Raw genomic sequence first — 19,733 nt, 5'->3', positions numbered from 1 at the left:
CTACTCAGCAATAAAAAGACACTAACTACTGATATAAAAAACATGGATGGATCTCAAAATCTGAACGGAAAATATCAGACACAAAAGAAGAATATACTGTATAATTCCATTTATATAAAATGCAAACTAATCTACAAACAAAAAGCAGATCAGTGGTATAATCCAGGGACCGAGGGAGGGATGGAGTTAGTGTAAAGGGCAAAAGGAATCTTTTGGGGGTGATGGGAATATCTTGGTTGTGGGGATGATTTATGGGCATAGTCAACTGTCAAAACTCATTAAATTGTACACTTTGCATGAATGCAACTTACAGTATGTAAATTATTTCTTGATAAAGTGGATGAGGAAAATTTTTTAAAAATTCCAATTTTCAGATAATTTTATATTTTCCATTGAGCTCTAAAGAATTCTTTAATTCAATTTTAAAAAGGGGAGAGTTTTTTTTTTTCTGAGACCAGTCTTCTCTTAATGAAATAAATGTCTCTCTGTGTTAAAAATCTTTAGGTAATAAATACACCAGTGGTTGTAATTTAGTTCTAATGCCACAGGGAAATGACTTTAATACAGTTATCAAAGACAAACTCAAGATACAGCTGTATTTTTCCGGTCTATTTTCTAAGATACTAAAAGGAGAAAAAATGTGGAATCTGAAAACTGCACTGAAGCATGAAGCATTGAAGAGGGTTATCTCCCTTATTCCCCCTGGAACCCTTTAGGAAGCAATGAATCTTTATCTTCTGTTTGGGTTGGTAACATTTGGTGTTTGCTGAGAACACATATGGATAAAATATCTTTCCAGAAGAGCTTGACATCGATCCCTGGCAAAGTTTAGGAGAAAATATTAAACAGATGGTTTGTGAGCACTCAGAAAGGGAACCTGATATCCTTGTGTACAAGGCTGAGAGATGTAGGCTGGTTGACAGCGTCATTAGGCTGATTTGTAACTGGTTGAAAGACTTACGTACCCAACGAGTGCAGACTGCTGCCAATCTGGACAGATGCCCTCTGGATGCTAAAGTGCACTGGCCACAGTGGCCTTTTTTAGTTTTGGCATATGTATTGCCTAGATATCTTTAGAAGGCTATTATAAAATTTTATTATATGCAAATGAATATGTGTAACATATATGTAAGCTATGAAGCACAGCAGCATGTGAACACTCATGAATCCTTTATTCAACTTAAGATGTAGAGCATCATCCATACTAAGATATCTGCATGCTTTTCCCTGATCTTCTCCAAGGGAAACCTTGCTACACTCAATTTTTTTTTTATCATTCCTTTTCTTTCAAAAGTAGTTTTTTGGAAATAAAGAACAAACTGACAGTGACCAGAGGGGTGTGGGGAGGGGGATAAAGGGAGAAAGAAGGAGAAGGGGCAAGCCAAAGAAAACAAATAAAGGACTCATGGGCCTGGACATTGGGGCAGGGATTGACTGTGGGAGTTGGAGGGATAGGGCAGGGGAGAGCAATGGGGAAAAAGGCAGGACAACCTTAACTGAACAACAATACAAAAATGAAAGCAACCAGATTGCAAAAAAAAAAGTAGTTTTATTATTTTAAACAAATCCTTTATTATTTTAGTTTTGCTTGAGCATTATCAAGAGGTACTATATTATTAATGTATATCCTTGGTTATCTGCTTTTTTCTCAATATTAAGATTCATTCACACTGTTGTATGTAGTTGTGGTTCATTAATTTTCATAACTGTATAATATTCCACTTTGTAAATATACCTTATAATATTTATTCATGCTTTATTTAACGGACATTTGAGTGGTTTCTAATTTTTGGTTTTTTGAATAATGTCAATAATCATATTCTTGTCTCCAGGTGCATATTGTAAAAGTCTTTCTGGAGACATTCCCTTAGGAATGCAATTACTAGGAATAGGGCATTGTGAATGTTATTACAATGAAATGATAAGTTGTGTATAAATTTACATTCTTTCTTTCAGTGTATAAGAATTTCCATTGCTTTGCTGTTGTCAATACTATTGTGAGACATTAATTTTTTGCAACCTAGGGGACATAAAATGGTATATCATTGTTTTAATTTGTATTTCCCTGGTTACTAATGAGGGTGAGAATTTTTTTTATGTTTATTTGCCACTTAGATTTCCTCTTCTGTGAAATGCCTGTTCAGATATTTTGATCATTTCAAAATTAGATAGCGTTTCTTAAAAAATTGAATTTCAGGCATTCTTTATTCTGCGTACCAATTCTTTATTGGTTATATATATAGTTAGATATATAGTTATGATTTGCTTTATCACTTTCTTCATGGTGTCTTTTGAGGAACAGAAATTCTTAATTTTAAAGTAGTCATACTTATCAATCTTTTATTTTGTGATTAGCAAACTTTGTGTCTTATTTAGGAAATCCTTCCTCTTCCTTCCTACCTCTGGTCATAAAATTTTTATTCTTTATTTTCTTATAAAATTATAAAGGTTTACTTTCATGTATAAGTCTTTAATCTATCTTTAGCCATGCAGAAGCTTTTTATTTTGATGAAGTCCCATTTGTTTATGTCCCTTGCTCTAGTGGACGTACTGGTGAAAATATTGCTGCGTGGAATATCTGAGATTTTCTTACCTATGTTCTCCTCTAGGACTAGGTTCCCCTTTTATGGTGCTGTGACTTATATTTAAGGAACTGGAGAGCATTATGCTAAGTGAAATAAGCCAGGCAGTGAAAGACAAATACTATATGACCTCACCTAAAAGTAGAACCTAATCAACAAAACAAACAAGCAAGCAAAATATAACCAGAAACTGAAATAAAGAACAAACTGACAGTAACCAGAGGGGAGGGGAGGGGGATAACTAGAGAAAGAAGGGGAAGGGTCATCAAGGAACATGTATAAAGACCCACGGACCAACCAAACAGGGGTAAGATTGAGGCTGGGAGGTAGGTGTGGGTGGGGAGGGAGAGAGTAGTGGTGGGAAAATGGAGACAATTGTCTTGAACAACAATAATAGAATAAAATAAAATAAAATAAAAAGTCTAACCTATCTAAGACATATTATTATGAATAGTGTGTGATGTGATCAAATTTCATTTTTCCCATATGGGATACTCATAATTTTAATATGATTTAATGACTAGATCATCCTTTTCCCACTCTTCTGCCATGCCAGCTTAGCCACATATCAAGTTTTTATAATGTGGCTGGCTGTTTCTGGGCTCTTGAATCTGTTCTAGACTGGATAGTTTGTCTATTCTTGTTTGAATATGACACTATCTTAATTAGAATAGTCATAATTACTCATCTTACTGTCTGGTAATGCAAACCTTTAGCCTTGATATATATTTTAGCCACACATATATATTATTTATACCCATTAACCTGCTCCACTTATAATTGTGTCTTCCTTAAGGTGAATCAATAAAGTTTTAAACATTTCCCAATGAATATTCTATGCATCTTTTGTTACGATTTATTTCTAATTTTTTACTATTTTATTATTGTAAAAGGTATTTTTAAAAAAATAAATTTTCTAAGAGTTTGTTTCTAATTATAGATATGCTATTGATTTTTTAATGTTGATCTTATATCCAGCTACCTTGTTAAACTCTTTGTAATATTTTTTCTGTAGGATCTTGTAGTTATTAATGTAGTCAAATAAAATATATTTCAAATGATGTTAGTTTTGTTCCTTCCTTTACAATCTTTATACCTTTATTACTTTTTTAATCTTACTAGACTAGGACAACCACGTTGAATCAAAATGGTGATGAGGCATCCATATCTTAGTCCTGATTTTTGAAGGCAATATTTTTTATATTTCACCATTAAGAATTGTATTTATTGTAGATTTTTGGTAAACACACTTTGCCAAGTTAAGGAAGTTATTTTCTATTCTTAGTTTACTAAGAGTTTTCTTCTTTTAAATAGTGAATGAATGTTAATTTTATTATATTTTTAATCTATTAAGACAACATGTTTTTCACCTTTTAATCTGTTGATGTTATTAATTATATTTACACATTTCTATTGCTAAATCACTTTGCATTCCTGGGATAAATCCTACTTAGCATTGTATTTTCTTTCTACATATGACTGGATTATTTAAGATTGTTTTATCAATTTTTATGAGTGTTTTGGCCTGCAATTTTCTTTTCTAACATTCTCCTTGTCTGGTTTTCTATTTGGCAAGTGTGCATTTTTTCTGTCTTCTTATTTTTTAATTTACAAAAGAGTTTGTATAAGACTGGAGTGATGTACTACTTGGAAGTTTAATAGAACTTAATTGTAAAACCATCTAGGATTGGTATATTATGGGAAACATTCAGGTTTTTTTATTTCTGAGTCAAATTTTTAAACTTTTTTAGTTTATTTATACCCATTAACCTGCTCCACTTATAATTGTTATAATTGTTATTTATAATTATAAATAGTTTCTTGTGCCTTCTTTCTTCTTTTTCCTTCATTGGTTTCACCAAAGGATTCTCTACTTATCAGCTTTTTCAAAGAACCAACTTTTAAATTGTTGGTTATCTCTATTGCTCTTTTCAACTGAGACAGTGTAGAGTGTGTGAGCTTTGGAGCCAGATGGCTTATATTTTAAGCCCTGTTCTATCTCTGTCCAAGTTTAATTTGGACAAGACATTATGCCTTACTTCCTTCATCTAGGTATGTGAGGATTAAATAAGATAATGTGTAGAAACTATCTAGAATGTAAAGTGTTTGAACAGTAAGTTATCAATAAAATGTTGCTATTATTATGATCTATAAGCAGATATTAGAGTATGTGAAGAGACTGTGGCCTTTATTTCACATATCTTTTCCTTGAGGCTCAGAACTTATTTAAAAATGGAACAACCTAGCAGCATTATTCCTTTGATTGATGGCTCTTCTATGGGGTTAACTTCGGGTGTTGGAATTCGCAGCATCCTCTAGATCCCAAACTTAAAATCAAGATCCAGCATTAAGGGCTTGCCCAAAGGTGTAGGGTTGGCTTATATGTAAGGAGGGCATAGAAAGATAAAGAAGGCATCCAGTTTCCCCTGTGAGAGAATCTATGTTCATATTTTTATTTCTAAGACCAGCACTTCCTAGTCCTCCTTTAAGAGTAAAAAACAAACAAAATAGGCAAATAACAACAACTATAGAAAAATTGTATATTATATTACATAAAAACAAAAAACTACATACATGAATTATAATTATGTAACCCAAACATGATTGTGGACAACTGAGAGGGAATGGCAAAAATAAAATCAGTTTAAAGGGGTAGTGGGATTATGAATGATTTTAAAGTAAAACATTATTTTATGGTCAGATTTTTTTTTCAGTAAAAAATGATTAGAGCCTGATATTTTCTTGGCAAAAAGACATATGTAGCCCTGGCTGGTGTAGCTCAGTAGATTGAGTGCCAGCCTGTGAACAAAAAGGTCACAGGTTCGATTCCCAGTCAGGGCACATACCTGGGTTGTGGGCCAAGTCCCCAGTAGGGGGTGCATGAAAGGCAACCACACATTGGTGTTTCTCTCCCTCTCTCTCTCTCCCTTCCCCTCTGTCTAAAAATAAATAAATAAAATCTTTAAAAAAAGACATATGTAAAAAGGTATTGCTATTACTAATATCAACAGATAACATTACTTACTACTCACATGTGCCAAGCACTGTTCTAGGTGCTTTACATGCAAGTTGTATTTAATCTTCATAAAAAACCCTATGAAGTAGCTACTGTTATTAGCCCTATTATATAAATGAGAAAATTGTAGAATAAAAAGTTTAAGCAACTTGTTCAATGTCACACTGTTTTTCAGTTTCTTCAGTAAAATGTAAAAACCCAACTGAATGGTTCAATAAATGGTGATGAATTTACACACTGGGATATCTCACAACTATTAGAAGGGATGGGTTAGATCTCTATGTGCCAATGAGAAAAAAAAAATTGGGTAAACAATTCAATGAAAAACATAAAAATATAGTGCAGTGGATACTGTATATTTCCATTATTGTAAAAGTAGGTAATTTCAGTAACAATAATAATGTTACATGTATGTCTATGTCCATACATGTGTAGGGAAAGCAATTCAGGGGAATGTGTGCTATACTGCTGAAGGTGTTTATCTCTGGAGGGTAGACTTTTGGGTCATTTCAAACTGTTTATATTGTATTTCTGTAATGTTTAAATTGTATAACTTGTAATAACAAATTAAACTAACCACATTTAATATAGGGCAATGGCAAATGCAAAGACCTACAGTCCAAAAATGTAAGTTATGAGGGGCAAGATGGCAGAGGAGTGAATGGAAGTCACACTGACCTCCTTCCAGAACCAATCTGGAATTACAACTAAATTGTGGAGAAATCACCTGGAACAAACATCTAAACAAAAGCGAGAGAAGCCTTATAACCTCGGACAGACATAAGAATCAGCTTTAGCACAACCTGACTGGTAAGGAATGCAGTGGCTACTTGAGGGGGCTAGCTGGGCACCCATGGGCAGCAGCGCCAGAGGGATATTTAAATGGTCAGTTGGATCCCCGAGAAAAGAGTGGGATCTAAACCATCAGCAGGGATCTCCAGCCTACAGCACCAGAGCCCAAAAAGTACACAGATAACAGCAAGCTGTGAAAAGGGGCAGGATTGTGCTCTACCAGAGATGGGCAGCTGGAGATGCAAAGAACTGTTTAAAGGGCCAACATATAAATTTTTATTTGCAGCCACATACCCTGGGCTCTGGCAAAGTCGGGGGCAGAGTGCGCTAGAGATGCCTGAGGAGAGATTGGGGAAGGAGGCTCTGTGGAGAGAACTGAAGGAATAGCCAGTGGGATCCTGATGGGGGGCCATCCCCCATGCAGCAGCAGCCATCTTGCTCAGGCAGACCACACTTCTGAGCAGCAGCAGCGTGAGAGGAAACAGTAGCCCTGCCCCCAGGAGAGACTATGCCCTGGCTCAGTGGTGCTTAAGCCTGACTGCTGCTGAGTACAGAGTAGCAGCCACAGATAGTAGACCCTTGGCTAAAGGGGTTGTAGAGTGGACTAGAGACACTTGAGGAGAGACTAGAGATGGAGGCTTTGGGGAGATAACTGAGAGAGTAGCTGGCAGGATCCAGGTGTGGAGCCATCCCCCATAGAGTAGCAGCCATCTTGTTCAGGCAGACCACACACCTGAGTGGCAGCAGCGTGAGAGGAAACAATAGTTCCGCCCCTAGGAGGGACTCTTCCCCACTGTGTGGTGCCTAAGCCTGACTGCTAAGTGCAAAGTGACTAGACCAGCAACTGAATGAAACAGCCACAGACAGCAGATTCCTGGAAGTCTCGAACAGACTGCCCAAGGTCAGATGGGGTCAACGTCTGACATCATCAGAGGCAGATCCAGAAAGTAAAAATAGCAGTCTCCAACCATAGATGTTCACACCACAAAGTCAGGAAATCAAGACAGATCAACTTAAGAATCAGAAGCAAAAAATAAGAGTCTTACAAATAATGGAAAGACAAAGAAATATGCCCCACTCGAAGGGAAAGGAGGAATCCCCAGAAGGAGAACTAAATGAAATAGAGGCAAGTAAACTATCGGATATTGAGTGCCAAACAACGGTTCTAAGGAAGCTTAATTAGCTCAGTGAGCTCAGAGAGAATTACCAAAAACTACAGGGAAACTATGAAGAACTTAGTGCAAACTATATCAGCATGAAAAAGGACATAGAACCTGTCAATAAGAGACAAGAGGAAATGAAGAATACAATTTCTGAATTGAAGAACACAGTAGAAGGAATCAAAAGCAGGCTAGATGAAGCCAAGGACCGAATCAGCGAGGTAGAGGACAAGGTAGAAAAAAGTTCCCAGAAAGAGCAAGAAAATGAAAAAAGACTCAAAAAGAATGAAGAGGCATTTAGGGAAATGCAGGACAACCTGAAAAGTAATAACATCTGTATAATAGGGATACCAAAGGAGAAGAAGAGGAGCAAGGGATAGAGAACCTGTTTGAGAAAGTAATGATGGAAAAGTTCCCTAATCTGAAGAGAGAAAAAGTCACACAAGCCCAGGAAGCACAGAGGGTCCCATTCAAGAGGAACCCAATGAGGCCCACTCCAAGACACATCATAATTAAAATGGCAAATATCAAAGACAGAGAATCCTAAAGGCAGCAAGGGAGAAGGAGATAGTAACATACAAGGGAGCCTGAATAAGGCTAGCAGCTGACTTCTCAACAGAAACACTATCAGCCAGAGGAAATGGGAAGAAATATTCCAAGTCATGAAAATCAAAGCCTGCAACCAAGACTTCTCTACCCTGGAAGACTCTTAATTAAAATGGAAGGCAAAATAAGGAGTTTCCCAGACAAAAAAAGGCTAAAAGAATACACCTCCACCCAACCAGCACTGCAAGATATGCTAAAGGGACTGCTTTAAGAAGATGAACAAAAAGAGTGAGAAAGAGAGAAACACAGGTACAAAGGGAAGAAAATGAATAAGTACCTATCAATAATAACTTTAAATGTAAATGGATTAAATGCTCCAATTGAAAGACATAGGGTATCTGAATGGATAAGAAAACATGACCTGCACACATGCTTCCTACAAGAGACCCACCTCAGAACATAGGACGTACACAGACTGAAAGTAAAGGGATAGAAAAAAACACTCCAAGCAAATGGACAGGGAAAAAAAGCAGGGGTAGCAATACTTATATCAGACAAAATAGATTTCAAAACAAAGGCCACAAAAAGAGACCCAGATGGACACTTCATAATACTCAAAGGAAGAGTCCATCAAGAAGACATATACATTGTAAACCTATATGCACCCAATATAAGAGCACCCAAATATATAAGGAAAATCTTGGAGGACTTCAAGAAAGATATAGACAGCAACACATTGATAGTAGGGGATTTTAACACCCCACTGTCAATAATGGATATATCTTTCAAACAAAATATCAACAAAGATATTGTGGAACTGAATGATGCATTAGATCAAATGGACTTGACTGATACATTCAGAACCTTTCATCCCAAATAAGCAAAATACACATTCTTTTCAAATGCACATGGAATAGTTTTAAAAATAGACCACATGATAGGACACAAAACAAGCCTCAACAAATTCAAGAAAACTGAAATCATAACAAGCATTTTCTTGAACCACAAGGGCTTGAAACAAGAAACCAAACTCAAGGAAAAAACACACAAACATTCAAACTCATGGAGACTGAATAGCATGCTAATAAACAATGGATAGGTCAATAATGAGATCAAAGAAGAAATAAAAAAGTTCCTGGAAACAAACAGAAAGGAACACACAACAGTCCAAAACCTATGGGATATAGCAAAGGCAGTCCTGAGAGAGAAGGTCATAGCAATACAGGCCGGCCTACCTAACAAAGATAGAAACATTAAAAAAAAAATGACCTAATCCTACATCTTCAAGAACTGGAGAAACAACAACAAACAAAGCCCAAAGCGAGTAGAAGGAAGGAGATAATCAATATCAGAGCAGAATTGAATGACATAGCGACTAAAAGAACAATTCAGAGGATCAATAAATCCAGGAGATGGATCTTTGAAAAGATAAACAAAATTGACAAGCCTTTAAGCAGACTCATCAAGAAAAAAAAAGGGAGAGGACCCAAATAAATAGTATCAGAAATGAAAGAGGAAAAATTACAACTGATACCACAGAAATACAAAGGATTGTAAGAAATTACTATGAACAATTACATGCCAAGATATTAAAAAACCTGGGTGAAATGGACAAATTTCTAGAAAAATGTAACCTTCCAACACTGAATGAAGAAGAAGCAGAAAAATCTGAACAGACTGATAACAGCTGGTGAAACTGAAGCAGAAATCACAAAACTCATGGCACACAAAATCCCTGGATCAGACGGTTTCACAGGAGAATTCTACAAAATATATAAGGAAGAGCTAACCTCTATCCTTCTCAAACTATTCCAAAAAATCCAAGAAGAGGGAAGACTCCCAAACACTTTTTATGAGGCCAGCATCATCCTAATCCCAAAACCAGACAGACAAAACGAAGAAAGGAGTATCAGGCCAATATTGCTGATGAACATAGACACTAAAATCCTCAACAAAATATTGGCAAACTGCATCTAGCAATACATTAAAAAGGTCATCCACCATGATCAAGTGGGATTGATCCCAGGGAAGCAAGGATGGTTCAATAATCACAAATGAATAAATGTAACATATCACATAAACAAAAGGAAAGCCAAAAACCACATTATCATATCAATAGATGTGGAAAAAGCATTTGATAAGGTACAGCACCCATTTATGATAAAAACACTCAGCAAAGTGGGAGTAAACAGGGCATACCTCAACATAATAAAGGCCATATATGAAAAACCTACAGCCAATATCATATTCAATAGGCAAAAACTAAAAGCTTTCTCACTAAGATCAGGAACAAGGCAAGGTTGTTTGCTTTCACCACTTCTATTCAACATAGTATTGGAAGTCCTAGCCACAGCAAACAGACAAGAAACAGAAATAAAAGGCATCTAAATTGGAAAAGTAGAAGTAAAACTGTCGTTGTTTTCAGATGACATGATAGTGTACATAGTAAACCCTATAGACTCCACCAAAAAACTTCTCGACCTGACAAGTGAGTTTGGTAAAAGAACAGGACACAAAGTCAATATTCAGAAATTGAAGGCATTTTTACACCCCAACAATGAAATATCAGAATCAGAAACCAGGAAAAAAAAATCCCATTTGCTATAGCAACAAGAAAAATAAAATACCTAGGAATAAACTTGACCAAGAAGGTAAAAGACCTGCACTCAGAAAACTACACAACACTGAAGAAAGAAATTAAGGAAGCCACAAATAAATGGAAGCATATACTATGTTCATGGATTGGAAGAATTAACGTCATGAAGTCCATACTACCCAAAGCAATTTATAGATTCAACACAACCCCTATTAAAATACCAATGATGTATTTCACAGATATAGAACAAACATTTAAAAAATTTATATGGAACCATAAATGACTCTGAATAGCTGTAGCAATTTTAAGAAAGAATAAAGTAGGAGGGATCACAATACCAGACATGAAACTATATTACAAGGCCAGTGAAATCAAGAGTCTGGTACTGGCATAAGAACAGACACATAGATCAATGGAACAGAATTGGGAGCCCAGAAATAAACCCATGTCTCTATGTTCGATTAATATTCGACAAAGGGGACAGAAGCATAAAATGGATTAAAAATAGCCTCTTTAACAAATGGTGTTGGGAGATCTGGACAGCTACATGCAAAAAACTGAAACTTGACCACCAACTTACACCACACACAAAAATAAACTCAAGATGGATAAAAGACTTAAATATAAGTCGCGACACCATAAAAGTCCTAGAAGAGAATGTAGGCAGGAAACTCTCAGATATTCCACGCAGCAATATTTTCACTGATATGTCCCTCAGAGCAACGGACATAAAGGAAAGAATAAACAAATGGGACTTCATCAAAGTAAGAAGCTTCTGCACGGTTAAAGAAAACATCAGCATAATGAAAAGGAAATCAACCATATGGGAAAATGTATATGCTCATGATACCTCGGACAAGGGTTTGATCTCCAAAATACATAAAGAACTCACACAACTCCACTCCAGGAAGATAAACAATCCAATTAAAAAATGGGCAAAGGACCTGAACAGACTTCTCCAGGGAGGACATACACAGGGCCCAGAGACGTATGAAAGGATGCTTAGCATCATTAGCCATCAGAGATGCAAATTAAAACCACAATGAGATACCACTTCACACTGGTCAGAATGGCCATCATAAACAAGTCAACAAACAAAATGTGCTGGTGAGGTTGTGGAGAAAAGGGAACCCTAGTACACTGTTGGTGGGAATGCAGGCTGGTGCAGCCACTGTGAAAAACAGAATGGAATTTCCTCAAAAAGCTAAAAATGGAACTGCCTTTTGACCCAGCGATTCCACTGCTGGGATTATACCCTAAGAATCCTGAAACACCAATTCAAAAGAACCTATGCACCCCAATGTTCATAACAGCACAATTTACAATAGCCAAATGCTGAAAGCAACCTAAGTGCCCATCAGTAAATGAGTGGATCAAAAAACTATGGTACATTTACATAATGGAATACCATGCAGGAAAGAAAGAAAGAGCTATTCCCTTCACAACAGCATGGATGGAACTGGAGAGCATTATGCTAAGTGAAATAAGCCAAGGGGTAAAAGACAAATACCATATGATCTCACCTATAAGTGGAACCTAATCAACAAAACAAACAAGCAAGAAAAATATAACCAGCAACATTGAAAGAAAAAACAAACTGACAGTAATGAGAAGGGAGGAGGGAGGGAGGTAAGGGGGAAAAGAAGGGGAAGGGTCCAGTCAAGGAACATGTATAAAGGACCCATGGACAAAGCCAAAGTGGGGAAGGATTGAGGGTGGGAGGTGAGGTGGGTGGGGCAGGGGGAAGTGGTGGCGGGAAAATGGAGACAAATGTACTTGAACAATAAAAAGAAAAAAGAAAAAAAGAGAACTGTAAGTTATGGTAGCCACTAGCCATATGGGGGCTATTTAAATTTAAGTTAATTAAAATTAAAAAAGATTAAGATTGTAAAAAATAAAATTAATTTTACCAGACAAAAGCTACTACAAAGAACACTAGGCAGGATCTTTCAGCTAAATTTAAAAAAAAAAAATGAACAATTTAGACCAAGCAAGAACAGATGAAAGTACTATTTACCATACAGTTAGAAGAAAATATATAATAGGCTCTACAGGCTGAAAATTTATAAAAAGTACTAACTGATGTAAGTGTGACTTAAAGTTAACCTTTTCATTTCAGATCTTATTAAAGAACTTTCTAAAATGTGAGTCTACTTTCTTAGTTTCTAAGTTCACTTTTTCTTTTATGATTCTGGATCTTTTAGAGTCTCCAAGTCATCTTTGTAATGATTAGTTCGCACTGTACAGGGCTGTACTAAAGAAGACAGAGTTTAGACCAATAAAAGAACATAGGACATAGTCTCATAGTTACTTTAAAAAAAATTGATTTTAGAGAGTGAGACAGAGGAAGAGAAAGAGAGGGAAACATTGATTTTGTTGTTCCACTTATTTATGCATTCATTGGTTGCTTCCTGTATGTGCCCTGACCAGGGATTGAACCTGCAATCTTGGCATACTGGGATGGTGCTCTAACCAAATGAACAACCTGGCCAGGGCCTCAGAGTTGCTTTTTAAACTAGTCTGCAATATCAACATTTCCTTGCAACACAATTCTTTCTTCAAAAAGTGGAGTACAGACAATTTTTATTTAATTGATGATCATGGTTATCAGAGTTTTAAAAATTACATGTAAATAGATTCAAGAAGTGTTTGAATCAATTCATGATATTCATTGATTATGAAGGGAAGTTATGGGTAAGTAGGATATGTCCCTAACTATCATAGTTGATGTCAGACAGGTTGACTATGACCTCTCCCAAATAATTTGAGGTTTTTTAGTCATTCACTTATTTATTCAACAAACATTTATTGAGAGCCTATTATGTGCCAGACAGAATGATATATGCTGGTGATAAAAAGATATTTAAGACATATCCTCAGGTAACTCACAGTCCACTTGGGACCTAACCATTAACATTTTTTTCAGAAATATTAAACCATCTATATACAAAAACATTAAAAATTTTTTTTAATCTTTTAAAATTTAAAAAATATATTTATTGTTTTGAGAGAGAGAGAGAGAAACATCAACTGGTTGTCTCCCTAACTGGGGATTAAACCTGCAACCTAGGTATGGGCCCTGAGTAGGAATTGAGTCCCCAAACTTTTGCTGTATGGGACAATGCTACAACCAACTGAGCCATACCTATCAGGGTAAAAAAAATTTTAAAAAGATGTTAACAATAACAATAGCCAGCTTTTACTGAGAACTTATTATATACTAAGCAGTTAACACGCATGATTTCATTTAATCCCCACAACAACTACATGGGGTAGGAATTAAAAATGAAGGCTTAGACAGGTTAAGTATCTTGCTCAAAGTCACATAGCTAGTATGTGATAGAACAGAAATTTAGGCTTAGGGAACCTAATTCTGGAGCACACATCCTTCTGAGAATGAGAGAAGCTAATGCTGCTAGTCTCTTGATAAGGACACCAAGCTGAAACAAAACATAACAGAATAAAGAAATAAAAAAATAGATTTTAGGGAGAGGGAAAGAAACATCGATGTGAGAGAGAAATATTGCTTGGTTGCCTTGCATATGTGCTTGAACTGGGGATTGAACCTAAACCTAGGTGTGTGCCCTAAGTAAAGATGGATCCCCCAACCTTCTGGTGTATAGGATGGCACTCCAACCAAGTGAGCCACCAGGCCAGGGTGCACTACCACCCCCCGAAATGGTCCTAAAGAAATTCATTATTAGGAAAGTACAGACAAAGTAGAAGATTTCAAAACATAAATCATATGTACACTTAACCCACAAAGGAGAACTACAAGCAATTTATGGGATGATGTATTATTTATATGCAAATAGGAAGTTACTGTAAGAATGATCACCAGTGACACAAAGGTAGAAAGCTGCTTTCCTGCATATAAAAGCTCTTTCATACAGCTCTAGCCACTAACAATTCTAAATAAACACATCGGGCAGCCTCAGAGTACTTGGAGTTCTGTGCATTAGAGGTATAGTAAGTTCCTCCTGAGAATAGTCGTGGAAGGGAGAAAAGGGCAGAGTCCATACCTGATCTGTTCATGGCCAAAAAGAAATAAAAAAGAACTCCTCGCTCACAGATTCAGTTTGAGAACTCACTGTGAAGGGCTATAAATGGAGGATGAGTCATGGCCTACTCTGTGACCAGGAAGGTGGAGGTATTACAAGAGATAGGGGATGCAGGGGATGCTGGGCGGACTAAGAAGGTGCTTCCACAGGTATACTGTCATCCATTAATTCAACAAGTATTTACTGATAATCTAGTATATGCTACACATTGGGACACAAAAATGAGTAAAACAAATTTCTAATCTCAAGGTACTTAGTGTTTTTAATTGTTGTTCTATTACAGTTGTCCCAATTTTCCCCTGTTGCTCTCCCCTGCCCCGCCCACCCCCACTCCCACAATCCCCACCCTATTGTCCATGTCCATGGGTCATTTATACTTGTTCTTTAACTAGGCCCTTCCCCTTCTTTCCTCCCTTATCCCCCTCCCCCATCCCCTCAGTCTGTTCCTTGTTTCCATGCCTTTGGTTCTAGTTTGCTCGTTTGTTCATTAGGTTCCACTTATAGGTGAGATCATATTTAATGCAGAGAGAAAAAATGTAACATATTTTACAATGTTAGGTGAGAAAGCAAAGTTATCATACTATAAAGCAGTGGTAAACAATTCTACATGGCATATAATTAAGTGCTAAATTGTGTGGTGCAGACCACAAGTGATGTGGTTGTTCTAAGGAAAGAAAAATCAATTTAGTAGTCACAAACCTGAATTAGGCCTTAAAGGATGGGGAAGATTCAGCTGGAAGAAGAGAGGGGAAGGAATTCAGAAGAAAGAAGAAGGAATTCAGAGGAAAAGCCTACTGTGAGTGGAGGAATGCAGAGAAAGAAGGGCAGTCAGTGGGGAGACTGACTTGAGAAAAGCAGAATGTGTGCAGTAGGGGAGAGCTCATAAACCATACAGCAAAGGCTGGTTGCCCACCCTCCCTGACCAGAACAATGTCAGCAGCCTATCATGCTGGAAGGATCCACATGTGGCAGAATCTGATGGGAAAACCACCCCTAGTTACCAACCCCTTGACTAATTAGGGAGTGAAGGGCAGAGTGAGGTTATCCATGTGGGAGCTGGAAGAGATCAATCTTATAAGAACAGTGGGCACCTTCCCATGTGCATAATCTTGGAGAATGTCAATATAGCCAGGAAGGACTGCTGGAGGGTGAACTGTAACTTGACTGTTAGATAAGTTAAAATCAGATAAAAACCTCTTAAATTCTATAATTTGGGAATCTCTACCTGACCTCCTGACTAAAATATTTTCATAAGTTTCCATTGCCTTAGAATGAAATGCTATGTCTTAGAATGGACTTAGGGCATATTTGGCCCTTCTTGATCTATCCCTTGCCTATCTTTACAACTTCACTCCCCCCTCTACCTGATAAGCCTCCAGCCATAGGGAACCATGGACTTGTATCTGAAAGTTTGATTCATCTTGCTTTTTCATGCCTCTGGGTCCCCTGTTTGAGTGCCCTTTTCCTCTTCCTCTGTTTGGCTAATTCTGCTTGTCCTTTAAGACTCAGTTTGAAGATATTTTTCTTCTAGGAAGTTAGGATTATGAGTAATTTATATAGGATTCATTGACAGGGACCTGCATTCCAGTGGTTTCTGGGTGTGGGTGGACAGGTTAGAGACACCAGGGCTGGTGGTGACTCAGCACCCATTCTGAGAAGGTGGGAGGGATGCAGGAGACAGGGTATATGTGAACCAGAACTCAAATCCCCTGGCACATACCTCATTGTTCCACCAAACTTCACTTACAAAACACAAATTCAAATATCAAAATTAAGAATGTCACAACAGCAAACTAAGAGCATTGAGTACTAAGCACAGGGCTTTTATGAGTACCGGGCCCTGTGTGACTGTGTTGGTCATAAGCCCATGAAACCAGCTTTGCATAAAAGTCTGTTCATACAGCATTGGTTAATAGCATACAGTATTGGAACCAATAAATTACAGTCCAACCAGCCACACAGCAAAAAAAAACAAATCATGTATCCAGTAAAAAAATGAGATAGATCATCTCATAGATACTCATATAGATAGCTGACTAAAACACTGAGAAGGTTATAGAACATTATATATGTAATCACATTAAAATATTAAATACCATTGGCCATCCATATCTGTGGGTTCTGCATTGGTGGATTCAACCAATTGGGTTGAAAATATTAAAAAAAGTTACATTGATGTTGATGTTTTATGTAGTCAGACTTATGATAGTGTATCTGTACTAAACATGTATAAAATTTTTTGGATCATTTTTCCCTAAACAATACAGTATAACAATAATTTACATAGCATTTACATTGTACTAGATATTATAAGTAACCTAGAGATGATGTAAATTATGCTGGTGGACAGGTTACATGCAAATACTATACTACTTTACATGAGGGTCTTGTGCATCCACAGCTTTTGGTATCTGTGGGGCTTCTGGAATCACTACCCTGCAGATATTGAGGGACAAATGTGTGTATGTATATATATACATGTGTGTGTATACACATATATATACACACACATACACATATGTGTTTGTATGAATGTCTATTTAAAGTAACATTGGGATGTATACTTGAATCTCTTAAAAGTGATTACAAGAGGAAGGAATTTTTACTTTTTACACCTATAATATTTCAGACTTTTCATTACATATTGTTTCTGAAATAAAAAAGTATGATTAAAAATTCAACTCTAACACCTAGAAACACCGTTCTGACCCACAGTAAAATCTGTTGGCTTCATTTCATTTAAGAACATAAAAATACCATGGAAAATAATCTTCCTGACCTGCAAAACACTACTCATTAAAATTCTTACCATTCTTTTTACATTTTAATTTAATTCTTACCATCATTGTTGGACTCTTCCACAGGGGATGCTGAGTCCATACACCCTAGGGCTTCCTTTATGATCTCAACCACCTGAAGCCTTCTGACCTTGAATAGGTCTGTATCTTTCAATCCATGCTCCAATTGTTTGACCAATTCTTTTCCAGGTTGGGAAGTCAGAATAGTAATCTAGAAATAAATCCAAGAATCAGTGTGTCTGCCTTCCCTGGCATGCAGAATGAGGAACATAGGTTAGATCTAGAGGATAAACACAGGAGAAGTCTGCGGTAATGGCTATTGTCTTAAGGGCAAAGAAGAGGGTTCAACTGTACAATAACTTACAAATCAAATTTCATTTGACAGATTATTTTGGGGTCATCACAGGACCCTTTCAAATAGGGTAAGCCTACCTCAGAAAGTGGCCATTGAGAAGCCATCCTTATGTTTTAGTTTTTTAAGGTTGTGTGAAGCACTGGGAATATCTGTTCTGTTCGAAATGCTTTGATTTTATGAGGAAATAAAATTGGATCCTTAAATTCCACTCACTATGTACTGAATAGCAGAGAGCTGACATCGGGCCAAGATGGAGGCGTAAGTAGATACACTTTGCCTCCTCACACAACCAAAAGAAGGACAACAAATTTAAAAACAAACAACAACTAGAACTGCCAGAAAATAGAACTGTATGGAAGTCTGACAACCAAGGAGTTAAAGAAACATTCGTCCAAACAGGTAGGAGGGGCCGAGACAGGCAGTTGGAATGGAAATGATGAGTAGCAAGGTGGCAGCTGGTGGACCGGGCAGTCCCACATTTGTGTTTGGATAAACTGGGAGGAACAACTGGGGAGCGAGACAGACCATGGAACCCAGGGTTTCAGTGTGGGAAAAGAAAACCTCGAAACCACTGGCGATAAAAACCTGTGGGATTGTAGTGTCAGGAAAAACTCCAAACCCCACAGGAAAATTTGTTGGAGAGATCCACAAGGTCCTAGAATGTACACAAACCCACCTACCTGGGAATCAGCACCAGAAGGGCCCAGTTTTCTTGTGGGTAGCAGAGGAGGTGATTGAAAGCCAGCTGAGAGCCAAGGAAGTGACATTGTTCCCTTTCTGACCCCTGCCCCACATACAGTGCCACAATGCAGCCAAGTGGGTTGCCCCGCCTCGGCAAATACCTAAGGCTCTGCCCCTTACAACGTAACAGGAGCACTGAGAGGAAGAAATACGGCCCAAATGAAAGAACAGATCAAAACTCCAGAAAAAATACAACTAAGCAATGGAGAGATAGCCAACCTATCAGATGCAGAGTTCAAAACACTGGTAATCAGGATGCTCACAGAAATGGTTGAGTATGGTTGTAAAATAGAGGAAAAAGTGAGGGCTATGCAAAGTGAAATAAAGAAAAATACACAGGGAACGAGCAGTGAAGGGAAGAAAACCGGGACTCAAATTAATGACTTGGAGCAGAAGGAAGAGATAAACATTCAATCAGAACAGAATGAAGAAACAAGAATGCAAAAAAAATGAGGAGAGGCTTAGGAACCTCTGGGACAACTTTAAATGTTCCAACGTCTGAATCATAGGAGTGCCAAAAGGAGAAATGGAAGAGCAAGAAGTTGAAAACTTATTTGAAAAAATAATGTAGGAGAACTTCCCCAATCTGGCAGAGGAAATAGACTTGCAGGAGATCCAGGAAGCTTAGAGAGTCCCCAAGAAGGTGGGCCCAAGGAAGCACACACCAAGGCACATCATAATTACATTACCCAAGATTAAAGATAAGGAGTGAATCTTAAAAGGAGCAAGACGAAAGGAGAGAATTACCTACAAAGGAGCCTCGTTAGACTAGTAGCTGACTTCTCAAAAGAAAACCTTACAGGCAAGAAGGGGCTGGAAAGAAGTATCCAAAGTCATGAAAGGCAAGGACTTACACCCAAGATTACTTTATTCAGCAAAGCAATTATTTAGAGTGGAAGGGCAGATAAAGTCCTTTCCAGATAAGATCAAGTTAAAGGAGTTCATTATCACCAAGTCCTTATTATATGAAATGTTAAAGGGACTTATCTAAGAAAAAGAAGGAGATCAAAACTATGAACAGCAAAATGACAACAAACTCACAACTATCAACAACCGAACCTAAAAAACAAAAACCAAACTAAGCAA

The 19,733-nt window shown here is 37.2% G+C and overlaps 1 protein-coding gene across 2 annotated transcripts in view; it reads right to left on the bottom strand.

The window, feature by feature from the left end:
* The window catches only part of M1AP (meiosis 1 associated protein), a 70,053-nt gene that overhangs the window by 30,751 nt on the left and 19,569 nt on the right, over positions 1-19,733 (bottom strand). For both annotated transcript variants that reach the window (XM_054593604.1, XM_054593603.1), the window contains exon 3: positions 17,594-17,762. In XM_054593604.1, coding sequence (XP_054449579.1) covers positions 17,594-17,762 — 169 coding nt within the window. The remainder of the gene's footprint in view (positions 1-17,593; positions 17,763-19,733) is intronic.

This window comes from Pteronotus mesoamericanus, unplaced genomic scaffold (assembly GCF_021234165.1).
Source record: "Pteronotus mesoamericanus isolate MK-2021 breed Mesoamerican mustached bat unplaced genomic scaffold, CSHL_Meso_final scaffold_45, whole genome shotgun sequence".
NCBI classification, from domain to species: Eukaryota; Metazoa; Chordata; class Mammalia; order Chiroptera; family Mormoopidae; genus Pteronotus; species Pteronotus mesoamericanus.
Note: the sequence above shows the minus strand (reverse complement) of the source record. Positions and strands in the feature narration are given on the sequence as shown.